This window comes from Equus quagga, chromosome 11 (genome assembly GCF_021613505.1).
Source record: "Equus quagga isolate Etosha38 chromosome 11, UCLA_HA_Equagga_1.0, whole genome shotgun sequence".
Lineage (NCBI taxonomy): Eukaryota > Metazoa > Chordata > Mammalia > Perissodactyla > Equidae > Equus > Equus quagga.
The window spans coordinates 35199502-35215666 of NC_060277.1; the positions used below are offsets into that span (position 1 = coordinate 35199502).

The following is a 16165-nucleotide window of genomic DNA, read 5'->3' on the forward strand; positions in this document are numbered from 1 at the left end:
TTGAGAAAGCCACACAAATGGATGGGTAATTAATATCCTCAAAATCCGCAAAGAACGTCTCAAATTTACAAAATATCTATAAAGAAAGGGTTGATGCACTTGAAAACACAAATTATATTTATGTCACCTAGAGTAAACAAATATCAACTTGTGACCAAAAAATATGTAAAGTCTGCACTATGTGTTATTTTAAATAGGTGAAATGATAAACAAGGGCAAAATCTACCACAATGCAGGTGTCAGCTGCCCTTCAGAATCTCAATAAAATTCGCTCTAACTCCTCTCCTTAGAAAGCTGAAATCCCACCTCCACAGATTTCTGCATGTTCCTAGCAGGGTCAAGCTCTCAAGGTCACCTTTCCCTGTCTCTAGTCTCCTGGTTTTGCTGCATTCTTGCTGGATCTTTTATCTCCCTCGGCCATCAACCAAATTCTTCAGCCCTGCCCCATTTACAGGATGTTGCTTTAACCTTCTCTCCTCTTGGGAATAAAGACAATGACCTATTTCCAATATTCTTAGGTAGAGCAATTCAGCTCACTCTTTATTCCACCTTCTTTTTCTAGATTCATCTTGACAGACACAAATGGATCATCTAAACAAAGGCTGTTTTCTCCATGAGAGGAATTCTGGAGTCAAAGGGGTGGATTTTTTTCGTTTTAACTACTTCAACTACCAATGTTAAGGGACATTACACTACTATATTGTAATATGTAATCTTTTCAGAAAACAATGTTCTAATCTAAGTCAATGTATTTTACAGTAGCTCCATATTATCACTAAGTTTCTTTTTACATGTTAACTTTATATTACCATTTATGTTTTACAAACTGAACTAGAGAACCACAAAAAGGAAGACAGTAGGTGGCTCAGCTCTGTGCCCTGAGAAAGATGGTCAGTTAAACAATTAAAGATAATCAAATGATTGTTGATCCTAAACAAGTCTCTGGATAGGATGATTCTTCTACCTATCGTTTACTTTCAGTCACGTCATTTGGAAGTGCTGTTTGCAATGGGAGCATCTGTTTTTGAGGCCTCTGTTGTAGTGATAAACCACTGGTTTGTGTGGATTCGTGGGAAAAGCATGGTTTTCAAAAACCAGAGACACAGAGATCAAATTCTAACTTTGTCAAACACTAGCTGTATGATCTAGGAAAATCACTGAACCTCTTTAAGCTTCATTTCCTAGGCAGTAATGTGAGGGGTAAGTGCTACTTCTTCAGAATAAAGGGAAATCAGTTTGGGATGAAAGCTTTGTTAATGATTTTGGAGAACACAGGTGATCTGATTGCTTTCTCTAAAGCATTCAGAACTTTTAAAAGCATCGTAGAATGGTTCCTTTCTGTTTGGCTTCCATCTCAGTCCAGTACTGTAGTGGCTTTGTCTTAATCTCGGTCAGATGGGGAGTAATAAACACTGAGGCAGAAGAGAAAAAAAGAGGAGAAAAGTAACTGCTAGGAGCAGCTGGTTGCTAGAAATCTAAAGCAACAAAGATTTCATTCTTAGTGGACATTCCAGTTCACTAGGAACTTGTAAGTGGACATGCCAAGTTAGTAAGCTCCAGACCTCTACCCGGCAGGTGGCTTCATCACGTGGTTGCTGCCTCCAGGGGCAACGAACAGACACTCTCTATGTACTCACTCCAGCATCGCACTCGTTCTCCCTCAAGCAAACCTTAAGCCCTTGACACTCCCCTAACTGGGATCCCAGCATGATGAATTCCTTCCAATAGGATCCTTTGGGCTATTCCCAGCCTAAAAACTTTCCGTCACGAGTGAATCCAAGGATCTGCCCTCTCCAGTTCTCTGCGGAGCAACACCAAAAAATAGGACAGAAATTTGCAAACTGGGCTCCCACAATACTGTGGTTTCCAACCTTAGTATGGGCTCCGACACAATTTTTTTTAACATGCCGGTTTCCTCTGTTTTCTCTCGGGGCTTTTTCCAAGGCCACTCACCTCAGACCCTCTACCTAGTCCTGACACTGCACAGCCTCGACAGACAACCCTGTCTCTCCCTTGACTCCATTGACAAGGAACCTCCTCAGGTTCCTGCCTCTCACCTGTGAGCTCGCCCAGGTCCACATCCAGCATTGGCTCCTGCCCTCCGGGCTTGGAAGCTGAGGAGTCTCTCCTTCTTCCATCCAAGACTGAACCCCTTCCCAACTCCCTTCTGCCTGTTTGGGACCCTGTGTCTGTTGTCAATAAGGTATCCCCCCGACTTATCACCATTCCTGGTACCTAAGAGGTGCGCTCAGCATTTACCAACCAGAGGATGCCCCCTTTCCCTTCACCTTCAATATCACTCTCTCCTTTCCCTTATCTATAAATTTGCTTAATGCACTCGCACCCTTAAACCAAAAGTTCTCTCCTCTGAGCCTGCATTTCCTCCTGTAGCTACTCTCTTTTCTCTCAGCCATACTTCCTTCTTTTTCTTTCCTTCCTACCCTCGTTTTTTCTTCTTAAAGCCAAAATGCTATTTATTAATTTATAATGAAAAAAATGGCTGTCCCATGGACTGAGGACATGTGTACCTGGAAAGAGCACACTCTTTCCCTACAGGCAGGAGCAGAATAATTGGAGAGTTCTCTGGTAAGCTCAGATTCAGGGAGTGAAGTTTACATGACATCCCACTTCTTCCAATAGCCTCTACCTGCATTTTCACTTCCTCACTTTCCCTTCCCACCTTCACCCACTGCATTCTAGCCTCCACCTTCTTCCACTGCCCTGAAACTGCTTTCACTGCCATTACCAAGTAGTTCCGGATTGAAAAATACAGAGGGAATATACGGCCCTTGGTGTCACTGTAGTACTGGACATCTCTCACCACGCCCTGCTGCTTTGGTCTTGGTTCCTGTAACACTCCTCCTCCTCTGACCTTTGCCCTCCCACATCCTCAGGCTCCTCCCCTAGTTCCCCCTCCTCCTCCTCCACACCCTCATTAGTGTTTCCCAAACTTCTGCCTTTGGTCCCTTTCGGAACCATCTCTCGCCCATCTGTTTCCTCACATTCTCCACCGCCTCCTCATCAGATTGCACCTGATTTGCAGAGAGAACCTCCTAACTTACCTTTGCCCTGAGAAACAGAAAGCAAGATCCTTCCTCCGAGTCTGGGGGGAGGAGGTGAGGAAAGAGAAGTCACAGGCAGTGAAGGAGTGGCAAGACAGCAGCAGGAGGGTGTAGAGAAGTCTTGGGGAGCTGAGTGTATACAAATACAAAGCCCTTCCCTCCACTGGCCTCCTCCCACTGGGCTCAGCTGCTCAGGTACAGGCACAGACAGAGTGGACTGCTGGGTGTGTCCAACATTGTGTGCTTGCCAGAGGGCAAGAGAATTACTGAAATGATTGGACCATGAAGCCCAAGCATGAAGACAGGGAGGGGGTAATGGGTAAGTAGGAAGTAGCCAACAGACCTGAGGCCAAGTTGGCGGAAGGTGCTACAAACTTTGGTGAAACTTCTCATGTCCCTGCACTAATTACCCCCTGCTTTGTACTCCTTCTGTGCCTTGGAAAGATTTCCATCATCACAATATCATAAGCTATACTATAATTACCTGTTAAAAGACTGTTCCCTCTACTATACTGTGAGCCCCAGCACAGGACTCATGTCTTACTCTACCTTGTCGCGTTAGCACAAGCCCAGAACAAGACTTAACGAAGTTAGGAAGCTTGCTCAGCACCTCCTCGTTGGTAAGAAGTCGAGCAAGTTTCACATGACTGCGTGATCATAGTCTGTAAATCTCAGTGCACCATAATCCAGCCTCCGCCATGCCCTCTGTGAGTTCCCAATATTTTGTATATAATATTTTAGATGCAAGTAAAATAATATTTGTGCAGATAGAGTAAAGCTAAAGCTATGGCATTTTAAAAATGTTAATGAGATTTTTACATTGTTCTAATTTTAATGAATACTAGAACAGCCAAAGTCCTTTTAGTAGGTTTGAATAAATTAAAGTTATTTAAAATGGGGCAATGCAAGCTTCAACTAAATGTAATCAAGATGAAAATAAATATATCTTCCAGGGGGTTAAAGAAGCTTTAACAAATGTTCTTTCATTAATGAAATATTGGAAAAACTCTTTGATTGTCAGCTCCTAGAGGGTAGGAAGTATGTTTGCTGAATTAATCTTACTTATCTCTAAGTCAGCACTAGACTTCATAAGGACGTAGCATTCACCAGGAGAATCAAGAAAGCGCTAAATACCGCTTTTGAGTAAAGGCAGTAGCATTTGTCTTGTTTTTATAGTTTTAAAGCACTAATTTTGTAGTTAGCTTCCCATTATCTTGCTGCCATTGACAAAAGTGAAAAGGTAAGTTGTTCTGCAAGATGAGCTCAGGATTAACTTTCACCCACGAAAAAGGATCTTTTTAGTAGTCCAGAAACAACATCTTACAATGGAGAGCACACCTTTTAAAGCCCAACTGCAGGATACTGAATGCTTATTTTACTTCAGTATTGTGAATTTCAAGGAGAAATGATGTGGAGCGTTTATGAATTGAGTGACTATGTCAAATGCTACAGGAGCCTGTAAACTTTGACTCTCTCTAACATCTTAAATTAAATGCTAATGGGCATTTCCATGCAGCCTGATTTTCTGAATTCATCTCTGCTTGTCCCACTTTACAAACCATGGACAGGTTTCAGGGCGTCCTGACTCCAAAATGGACAGAGAAAGGGGAGGGTGCACGGGGAGGGAGGGAGCACACTGGAAATGTTAAGTCTCTAAAGAAACATTCATTTTGTGTTCTATGGAAGGGAAATAAGTCCCTAAAACCCACATTTTATAATCCTTACTAACTCCACCTCAGGCAAAGCTGCCAAAACGGCAAAAGGATGCCAATGACCCAATGCCCCACCAATTAAGTTGGAAATACTGAATTAGTTGGTAAAGGATAAGAAATAGCCTCAAACACTTTCAAATCAGGCTAACACTTCTAAATCAGTGATAGTCAGGTGAAATATACCTGTCTTTTTTTTTAAGGGGCCCATTAGCAAATCTAGTCACCCCTCCCTATCCATGGTTAGATTCACAATTGATTTATTATAAGCTGGGCCTGAGGAAAGAGGCAGAGGACTGAAGGATTAGAAATGTCACTGGTGATTTCCTCTTCTTTCCAATTAAAGGTATTGTACTGTACACAGGGAAGTGAGTTTTTCATCTCAAGTACACAGTAGGGAGAAACAAACCTGAGAAAATTGAGATTGTTTTCATTAAGTATGGTTAACACAGGCAGCATATATTAGTGCAAAAGAAGAACAAAGAAAATGTATTTCCTTTCACAGTAGGGGAAAACAAAGTGACATAGCAATAAGATCTGTAATAAGTTGATACATTTAATAAAATGGAAAAGGAAATATACAGACCCGCACTGAAAGAGAATTCAGCTTGATACCAGGATGATAGATTCAGTCAGTCTAAGATAGGCTTCTGTGCTTTCTTAAGGCCTCACTAAAGAAGGTATTAAGTAGTCATATCTTTAAGATTATGTAAGGGAAACTCCAGCATATTTCAAAAGGCTACTTTTATAGCCAAAAAATAGGAAATATTTATTAAAATATTTATGAGAAATTCAAACAAAATTTAGAAAAAGCAATGCAAAATTTCGGAATGCAGTACATTAACAATATATGAAAACTAAATGAGTCAATGGAAGGAATGTAAATTAGGAGAAAATACAAATTACATTGATTTCATAAATCCATCATTGTTTTGTTATCCAAGTGCAGATCTGTCCACTTTATTGGCAAAGACTTATTTGTAGCCAAGTCTGAAGTTTCTCCAGCAAAGCTAACAGGATATAGTCCTAGTGGTTATTTTTTTTAACTATTGAAATATATACTTAAAGGGAATAAGTCACCAGATAAATGAGGCTCTTGTTTACATATATATCTATATATGCTAACATATACACTCACATCTATTGTGTATTTGGTATATAGGACCAGTAATTATAGGGTCCACCTCATTTATCCTCTTCCTTTGTCCTAATCTTAACTTTATTCACTAATGCTCAAGCACTTAAACCCTGACATGAGCTAGGTTTCTTCAACGAAAATCAAGAAATTGCCAATAACTGATCCACCCAGAGAAGCCGAGACGGTGGCTGTCTCCCTTGTTATTGAGAACAGCAAAAGGAAAAAATGGGCAGAGTCCAAACAAATTTAGTTTAAATGCAAGGGAAAATTTTGTCAGAGCAGATGTTAAACAGCTAACAAGATAAACAAGACTGTTGAGGGAAGCTGAGAAGCCTTCACAGGTGTACTTAAAAGTGATTGTTTCTTCTAAGTACAAACATCTCAAAGCTGCTTGTAGTATTTAAGTTATTTGACTTTCCTCTTTGTCCTTGACATAGAAATTTAACAAGTTCCATCTGGGTTACAAAATGAATATCCTCCAACTAAGAGAAGATGCAACTTTTCTTCCCTGATAGGCAAACCTTTCCAAGGAGAACATTTTAGGTCTTTTCAATAGGACTGGAAACACAGGTTGATAATGTCAGTTGACTGAATATAGCCCTCACAGACTCTTCCTGTTCAAGTGAAAAGGCAGTCATGAGGGGTTTGAAGGAGTACGCGGTAGTGGATGAAAGAAGACTGGCAAGGAGTGGATTACTGCTGAAGCTGGGTTTTGGGTATGTGGGTTTCATTACAATAGCTTCACTGCTTTTTCCATAATCAAAAGGCTTTTAAAAAAAAAGGCTTTTAAAAAAAAACAAAAGAAAAAAATAATCTAACATAATTGGTGCCCCCAAATAATCAGGAAGAACACAAGAGTAAATAGGAATGAATGATCAGGATGGCATGCATAACTGCAATTCAGAGATAACACAAAAACATTATTTTAACCAATAACTTAAATTCCTTCCCTCAGTGCCCAGCATGGCTCTTACCTTGATCTATGCCCATTGCTACACCCATCAAAATGGAGTTACGGGGATTTTATTTCACCTGCCCTGTCTTTGATGGAAGCCTCCTAGTCAGGCAGCCCAGGGTGAAAGAAAAAGCCTAGGACCTGGATAAACCACAAGGTGTGCAACACCATCCACGAATATCAAAAGCTGACAATCTCAACAATAGAAAGTCTGGTAGAAAAAGAGATGTGACGGGCCATTAATTTCCATCTTGAATTTTTACTCCACTAATCACTCAGAAAGTTACAGAAAGGTCAATTACTTCCCATTACATTGCTCTCTATAGAGTACGCGCTCAATACATGAATGTTAATTAGCTAAAATGGCATCCTTGGCTCATTCACTCAATTACACATGGCCACAATACCAAAGCTTGACTTTTAAATTTATGCCACAATGAAAGTGTTTTTCCATAAATCCAACGTATGAGGCATGTTCTACCTGATATCCAAAGAAGACCATCCGCCACATAGCCAGCGTGACATGAAAGGGATCGGTCAAAGGACTGCACAAAAGTCCATTTGTTCTTCTTGGGGCAATATCGCTCAACGGTAGGCAGAACCTGGCGCAGTTCATTTCTGCCCCCTACTGCATAGAGGTATTCATCCATGGCACCCAGCACGAAATGCTCCCGGCAGTTTTTCATGGGTGCTATCTCTGCCCAGGAATTACTGCGGGGGTCATAGCGACAGGCAGTCCTCACGGCACATGTCCGGCCACTGGCGTGCTCCACTTCCCCTCCTGCTACAAACAGGAAATCCCCCATGACTGCCACACAATGGTGGCTCCTTCCCACGGGCATGGGAGCCAGCTCACTCCAGTTGGCAATGGCAGCTATGAGAGCATTCTCCTGATCAACAGGATTGAAGTACCGAAGTTCCTTGACTTTACAGACCTCACGCTTTTTCCCACCAATGATATACAGAGTGTCTGACTGGAACCGTGGTTTGGTCCTGCGAGTCTGCCACACGGGCTGTGCATAGATGCTCTGGTGGTATTCCAGGGCCTCATTGACAAGAGCTGTTGCGGTCTCACTTGCCTGGACAAGGGGGTGGGACAGGGCAACTGTATGGAGAGTATCCACGTCCATCAGGCCAAAGCGGATATACTGCAGGAGTTCATCCATGTACTGGTAATGGCAGTTGTGTTCCAACCACCTCACGGCTAGCTGAAACAGAGGGAGGCGAGATGAGAATACAAAGGTAAGAAAGAGAGCCAAAGCCACAGCATAGAGGCAGGTTACTGTGTATTCTTTCAGACACGTAATACAATTCTTTTATTACAAACTGCGTAATACTGGAATATTTTGATATGCAGTTGAGAATTTTTTTTCTGTAACAGCAGAGACACAAACGAACTCAAGACACTGTTGTAGGAGTTAACAACAATGTTAAGCAACACTGACGGAGACTTAAGGTATTACTTAGAGTGAATAATAACATTCACTTTTCAAAGAACGAGAATGCTGTTGTGAAACAGCCTGTTCCCTTATGCTTCATACATAAGAGGTCTGATATACCCCACCACCAGGAAATGTCAACAGTGAGTGGTATCATCACAACTCAAGCACTATATGTCAACCCATGAGTCAAGGTGCTGTATCAATACAAGTAATGCAAGAAAATCTGTGATCATCTGAGACCACAGGGTGTACTTGAGAGAAAATCAATATGACACTAGTAGAATGATTTAGAAAGAAAAAAGATTTTTTTTCCTGCCCCTTTGGTAGGTATATCAGTCAGGAAGCAAGAGAAGAACAAGAAAGACTGCAAACCTATCAATTTTATTTTATTTTTTTCTCAGTTAGGTTTCATCTTGAAGACAGTTGTTTGCACATGTAAGATATTGGCAATTTGTTAGAACCATTTTCACAAAAACAGGATACAGAGGTGATTATCTTTCTGTTATGGACACAACAGCAGAAAGTGCTCCTAACCTTTTTGATCAAGTCTAGATCTCTTTCAAGAAGAAGAAGAAGAAGAAGTTTTGGCTATAGACAGGTGCATTAGGTAACAAATAGCAAAACTGCACAATAATTTAGAAAATAGCATCGACAAAGAAACAATTCACGTTATGGAGCCCCAAAAGTAATTTAATTAATGTGACAATAGTTAAGTTCAGCAAACTTTCCCACACACCGGCATAAAGAAGTATATCTAACATCTCCAGTCAACATATTTGCTATGCATTATTCTTAGCAGCACTTATATTAAACGAGATCTCCTAGACAATATAAATGTGGATCTGAAGGTATTATATGAAAAGGTAAAGTAATGAATTAGAATACTGAATAATTGTGTTTTGTTGTACTTGCTTTCTGACCAGTGGAACTGGGCTTCTGGGCTTCCTTTTCCAGCTGATGCATATCATGAGAAAAACCACCTACAGGGGGACGGAGAAGGCAGCGCAGTGCTCTCGGACCCTTACCCTGGGCAAACACGAGCTGAGTTTTCATCCTGGTGAAAAGGATTACTGAGCTCTCTGAGGCACCAGATGATTTCAGACTTTCAGAGTTTCTGTATCCTTTTGACAAAGGGTTCCCAAAGGCAAGGCATATTTTGGGCTTGACTTTTTAGGTTTCTGGATGACAAGAATGTAGGAAGTGAATTGCATCTTAGTGAATTACATAGTGAAGAGAAATGAAAAAAGAACATCCCTCGGTGCCAGGCAAGCTACCAATGCCAAGAGGGCAGACACCATCGTGGGCAATGAGGGATACTCCCTAGCTGTTTTTCTAGAAACTGGCATTTTTAATGTAAATAAGATACCAACCTGATGGAAAAAATTTATCCGGGTATGGTAACATCAGCAATAATCAAAGATATTGCAGAAGAAAAACGTCACTTATCAATCACCAGGTTTCTGCCAGAAGTGGAGAGAGTTGCCACAGGCAACATCCTGGTTTTTCTCCACCCTAATTTTAGAAGTTTCAAGGGATGGGGTTCCAATTATTTCCCTGGGGAGATTATTCAACAGCTTAATAAATAACTTTCCATTCTTTGCCCACAGAGCTTTCAAAAGTTCTCAGGGATAAAGTCATCCCACTCAAGGTCATTTCTCATGCACCAGATAAAGTTTTCTCAAAGTTAACCTTTGATATTGCTCCTAATTTAATCGAGTAATTCCAGCTGATACTGCTTTGCTCTGTAACAAATTCCTCAGTGTCCTTACATCCTAATGTTTCTGCATCTTTCTTATAGATACTACAGGAAACAGCACTCAAGAAACATAAATACACAGCCACTTTTTATAGCATAGTGCTGCCCATTTAATAATTTTTCTCTTTCCTCATAAATCAGTTCTTCCTATGCCATAATCAATCTTCTAACCCATCTCTTAACACTCTCCGACTTACGTTTATCTTTCTAGCAAACAGTGTCACTACTGCATGAGAGGTACACAAGCCACAACTAGGCTCTGTCTTTAAGAAAACCTCTATAACGAATTCAACTGGCAGTGAAACAGTGACCACTGTGACCTACCACTGATCAATTTCTGGCTTTCTGTCTACTATCAGCCCTATGTCACGTGTATCATGATGCTTTCCATGTTCACTTTCCCCAAATACTATGTATTATAGAATACTTTGTGCCCATACATTTAGTTTGCATTTTCAGGGATAATTTTTTTCTTATTTCTTGCCAATATTTCTAACTTTTCACAAATTTCATATAATTTTCACACCTTTATCTAAATATTTTCAGACTACACAAGTCATTCATACTTGTTGACTTTATCTTTTCTCCAGATCAAAGGTAAATACAATTTACAATTAACTATTCTGCCACCAACTTCAAACCAATCTCACCTGGATATAGTGCTATTTATAGATTTAAATCCACTGCTTCTCAGACCTAACACACACATGAATTACCCCGGGTTTCTGGTAAAAATGCAGATTCTGATTCAATAGACGGGGGGAGGAGGATTGGGAGTCTGCATTTCTAACAGTCTCCCAGGTGGTGCATATGCTGCTGGTCCATGGACCACACACTTGAGTAGGAAGGTTTTAGATAGATTCCCATTTGTGAAACAGCAAATTGCTGCCTCATTAAAGTAAATTAAATGTGTTGTTTCAAACTTAAGAAGGTTTAAATTAAATGAAGTCTAGGTAGGATGCCTTAGTAAAGACATAGGATATTTGTAGATTAATATTATGGGTAAGACAGCATATTGTGAGACCTTGGTTCTATAAATCAACAGCTGATTCTGATAGCATACAGTGAGTTGTATAAACAGTCTGTGCACTTTTGCAATAATAATAAATAAATGTAAAAGCGTTACTGTACTCTGTTTTCAGTTTTGTGAAAACATCAAAGAGACAAACCACTAAAACCATGGATAGCTCTTGTTTATCCAAATAATGAAAGAAATGGCAATGAAAATTCAAAATCACTTCTACACTGTGAAGCCTGCCAAGGCACTATTCACTGCTGTGCTGAATTAAAGGCAAGGTGGTAAAGGGGATCCTAGAACAGGGGCGTTAGAGACTGCAGTAGGCAGAAGGCTAATTCATCATTGGGACATCACGGAACCCAAAGGCCACAGTTAGCTTAGTAGTATATTTTGGCGCCCATGTTTGAAAATGGTTATTCTGGCTACTGGTGGCTTTTAATGACACCACACTGAGAAAGCATAACTCAGAGAAGGCTGAAATCCTATTTTATCTTACTTATTCTTGCATACTGACATCCCCATCACCCTAAACTCTAGCATATTTTAATTGGGAGGAAAATGGAGCATATAGTGAAAGTCTTTTTTAGTGACAAAGCCAGCAAGAGTGGAAAAGAAATCAAAGATTCAGTTTGGGAGAACATAACAAAGACTACTTAAAAAACATGGTGATTGGGCAAGGGGCCAGCCTGGAGGCACAATTGTTAAATTCACACGTTCTGCTTCGCGGCCCGGGATTCACCAGTTCGGATCTGTGATGCGGACCTATGCACTGCCTGTCAAGCCATGCTGTGGCAGGCGTCCTACATATAAAGTAGAGGAACATGGACAAAGATGTTAGCTCAGGGCCAGTCTTCCTCAGCAAAAGGAGGAGGATAGGCAGCAGATGTTAGCTCAGGGCTAATCTTCCTCAAAAAAAAAAGCAAACAAAAAAACAAACATGGTCATTGGGCAAGATGTTTCCTAAACCATCTGAAACACAGGGATTGTCATCTCCAAAGACTACAGGAGATCCCCAAGCACCCTGCCTGACCCAATCTAGTTCATCTTACTCTGATGGAGAACTGTTCCTTCGTAAAAGGAGCATTTGCTACAGCTTATTCCAACGTCAACTCATCTCATCCTCAGATCCTTGACAATAACTGTGCCTGGCACATAGTAGGCTACTAATATTTGTTGCATAAATGGCAAATTCTTTATAATTACAGTCAGGCATCACTTGACGGGAATATGTTCTGAGAAATGTGTCGTTAGGACATTTCATCATAGTGCAAACATCTTAGAGCGTACTTACACAAACCTAGATGGTTTGGCCTAATACACACCTAGGCTATACGGTACTAATTTTATGGGACCACCATCATATATGCAGCCTGTCGTTGACCGAAACATCATTATACAGCACATGACTATATTCTTAGGCTATTTCTCTTGAGCAAACAATATCGATTCCTTTATATATTTATCCATCTATCACAGGCTTCAGTTTCCTATTTTATTATTTCATCTTTGTAGCTTTCCTATAAAGCCCTTCTAAGCCCTCAAAACTCCACACAGCAGCTTGCGGCAGTGTACTGGACTGACTTATATAAGGCCCTCGTCTTACTCCTTCACAGCACTGGTGCTGGCCACCTCTATTTGAGGTTCTTGGCAATGCAATGAACATTGTAGTCTTTTAAGCCCTCAAATAAACAATAAAATATTACAGCAGGAAGACACTTTAAAGTACATTTGGCTCAAGCTTTTCAGTTTTATAAATAGAAACCAAATAGAGACAAGTTATCTGATGTACTCCAAGTCATGCAGATAATTAGTGGAAAAACTGAAACTAGAACCCATTTTTACTTAGACAACGTGTTTTCTACTATTTCACATCATCGTTATTTTTCTAGCAATAATTATTTTAAGGTAGAATCCAGGCAAATGTACTCAAGCCCAAATATAACTTCCACATTCTCTAAATTAGAAAAAATAAAGTCTATTTTTTTAAAACGTATGCTTTGCTTCAAGACAGGTTACCAATATTTTTCAGTGAGTCTCACTTATGGATTACTTCTACATCAAAAGCATGTTTTTAATTGTACCAATTAAAAAGTTTGTAATGATAGAACAAGTGTTTAGGGAAAACGGCATCCTTTGACTCTTGAATTACTGTTTCACTTTTTTTGGGAATATATATTTTAATTCTAGATTATTCCTTATTAACTAAACCTGCATCAAAAATGTATGGAAAAGGGGCCAGCCCAGTGGCATGGTGGTTAAGTTTGCACGCTCTGCTTTGGCAGCCCAGGGTTCACAGGTTCAGATCCAAGGTGCGGACCTGCACCACTCATGAAGCCATGCTGTGGTGGCATCCCACATAAAATAGAGGAGAATTGGCACAGATGTTAATTGACAATGACAAAATTCCTCAAGTAAAAAGAGGAGGATTGGCAACAGATGTTAGCTCAGGGCCAATCTTCCTCACACACACACAAAAAACCTTATTAAATTACAATATATGTATATATATGTGGAAAAGATAATCCCTTCCTTTTAGTTTTCTCAGTGTATCCTCACTGATTGCTATTCTATGGAGTAGAATATATGATATATATAATCCTAAATATAAGTCTATAATCCTAAACTCTACAAATTTTTCTCTAATTCAAATATGTAACTTACACATATGTATTTCAGAAATATATCAATTACATGAACAAATGTTACATTCCTCACATCACAAGTCCTCAAGTTGTGATCCAAATTCCTTTACTGTTCATGCTTGAAAACACTCAGATAGAAGGTGCTGTTCTGAAATCTAAAATTCTTGATCCTTTGAAAGAAGTAGCTGTTTTGGAATCTAACTCTGCTTATACATGTCCATACGTATGTGTACTACCCAACGTGACCACACAGAAATGCAAAAACTCACAGATTTCCTGAGAAATATCTGTATGAATTATGACATTATTCCAAATCCAAGAATACACATCAATGCACTCTTCCAGAAAAGTGCCTTTATATCTGGCAAATACATATACAAATGCCCTGTACAAAAGCAGCTCTCATCAGATGAGTGATCAAGTCCTTTTAATCAACACTAACAAAAGATAAAGCCCTTACAACATTGTCTAAAAGAAGTAACAATTTCTTTGTCTTTACTCACAAGTATTTCCTTTTTCAGTGAAAAGGATATTCTTATCATAGGACTCATCAGCCAGAGCTGAGTAAGCAAGGACCGGTATTTTTGCCCCCAGCCTTATTCTGCCCCCTTTGGCCAGGGATAGCTATAATTATTCTCCAACTTAAAACTTGGTTGCACACAGCTTTGCTGAAGGGGCAAATTGAGCCCTCCCTTTTGCAGGAGCCCACGCTGTGAAGACAAAAGTGTCTATCTCCTAGCCGGTCCTGTCATTGCACTGAGATAAGCCAGGGCACCAGTTTCCCCTCAGTGCCTGAAAGGCAGCACAAATTCTACACTTGTGCAAATTCAGAAGGGCACAAAGGAAGGGCACAGGAGCAAATCAACAACCAACAGACATTCCTGAACCTCCACCAAGGAGCCGGACATGTTAGAGAGCACTTGGGCAACAAGGAGTGGGAAGCCATGAGAGCATGTTTTAATAGGATGAGTGACAATGCACAGACAGAACTTTTCCTTTCTAGCAGAGTACCAGGCACACCCTGCTTCTTCAAATCCATGTCCCCAAAGGAAAGTTGCATTGACTAGTATATATTACACGAAAGTACACTATTTTCTATATTATTTCATAATGCCTTAAATTTGAATAAACATAAACATAAAACTTTAGCAAGACACATTTTTAATATTACATACAGTTTCTTTAGCTGATAAATGTGAAAGTTTCCCGAGTGCAAGTGAGCAGGTGTTGGGACTCGCCGTGTTAAACTATATGGAAGCTCATCTCTTTTAAGATGAGGCATGTAAGTTTCAGACAGTGACATATTAAACCAGAATAATGACTGCCATGGAGAGGAAAGTTCATATTAATAAATAAATGTACCAAATTTTGTAGACATATTCTCTTATTTGAGGTCAAATGAAAAATTTGTATTCAAAGACAATGATCCTATAAAATCCAAAAGCACTGGAAACTAGGGACACAGGATCAGCACATTTTCCTCTAGCAGAACAAGGAAAATGTTACCAAGAAGGAATTTTAAAATTATAACAGTGCTCACTTCAGTGCTATAGTTAAATTTATGTCAATATTTTGCTGGTAAACCAGATTTTTCAAGGGAGGTTGTACATTAACTATTTTAGCTGACTACAGACTTACATAGGACACATAGGTTATTTTTTCCTCTAAGAAACATATTTCAACAGAATCACATCTAATGAGGCCCCAGGTTCATATACTGTCAGAAAAAAGACCTGACAGATTTTAAAAAGAATATTCAGCTTAGAAGATATGAAAATAACACATGTGCTTTCTTGTTCATTTAAAACTTTACATAAAGTTGGGAGATTGATAAATGTTCTTATTTTCACCTTAGCATAAAATTTGTGCCTGAGAGTACTCTGGTTTCTCTTCAGATCATAGAAATCTCTTGCTGTTTACTAAAGATTTCCATGGAGAGGAAAAGTTACTAGATTTTTTAGGAATTTAAAAAAAAAACATGATACATACAATTTACTCTCTAATGGCTAAGAAAAAAAGTTCTGTGTCTCTCTTTCGATATATATCTATTCTGCAACTATGTTTATCTACAGATATGCATATTGAGTGTGTGTGTGTGTGTGTGTGTGTGTGTGTGTGTGTGTGAGGAAGATTAGCCCTGAGCTAACACCTGTTGCCAATCTTGCTCTTTTTGCTTGAGGAAGATTGTCACTAACATCTGTGCCAATCTTCCTCTATTTTATGTAGGATGCCACCACAGCATGGCTTGATGAGCAGTGCTAGGTCTGAGCCCAGGATCCAAACCCATGAACCCTGGGCCGCTGAAGCAGAGTGTGTGAGCTTCACCACCATACCACCAGGCCGGCCCCACATACATATATTTTTATATCTAGATATAATATAATAAAGATATATATATATAATACAATCAAGAGACAGAAAACATATGATAAAGCAAATTAAG

At 39.7% G+C, this 16165-nt stretch overlaps 1 protein-coding gene across 1 annotated transcript in view; it reads right to left on the bottom strand.

Moving 5' to 3' along the window:
- The window catches only part of KLHL32 (kelch like family member 32), a 190334-nt gene that overhangs the window by 20793 nt on the left and 153376 nt on the right, over positions 1-16165 (bottom strand). The window contains exon 7 of the mRNA XM_046677862.1: positions 7346-8072. Coding sequence (XP_046533818.1) covers positions 7346-8072 — 727 coding nt within the window. The remainder of the gene's footprint in view (positions 1-7345; positions 8073-16165) is intronic.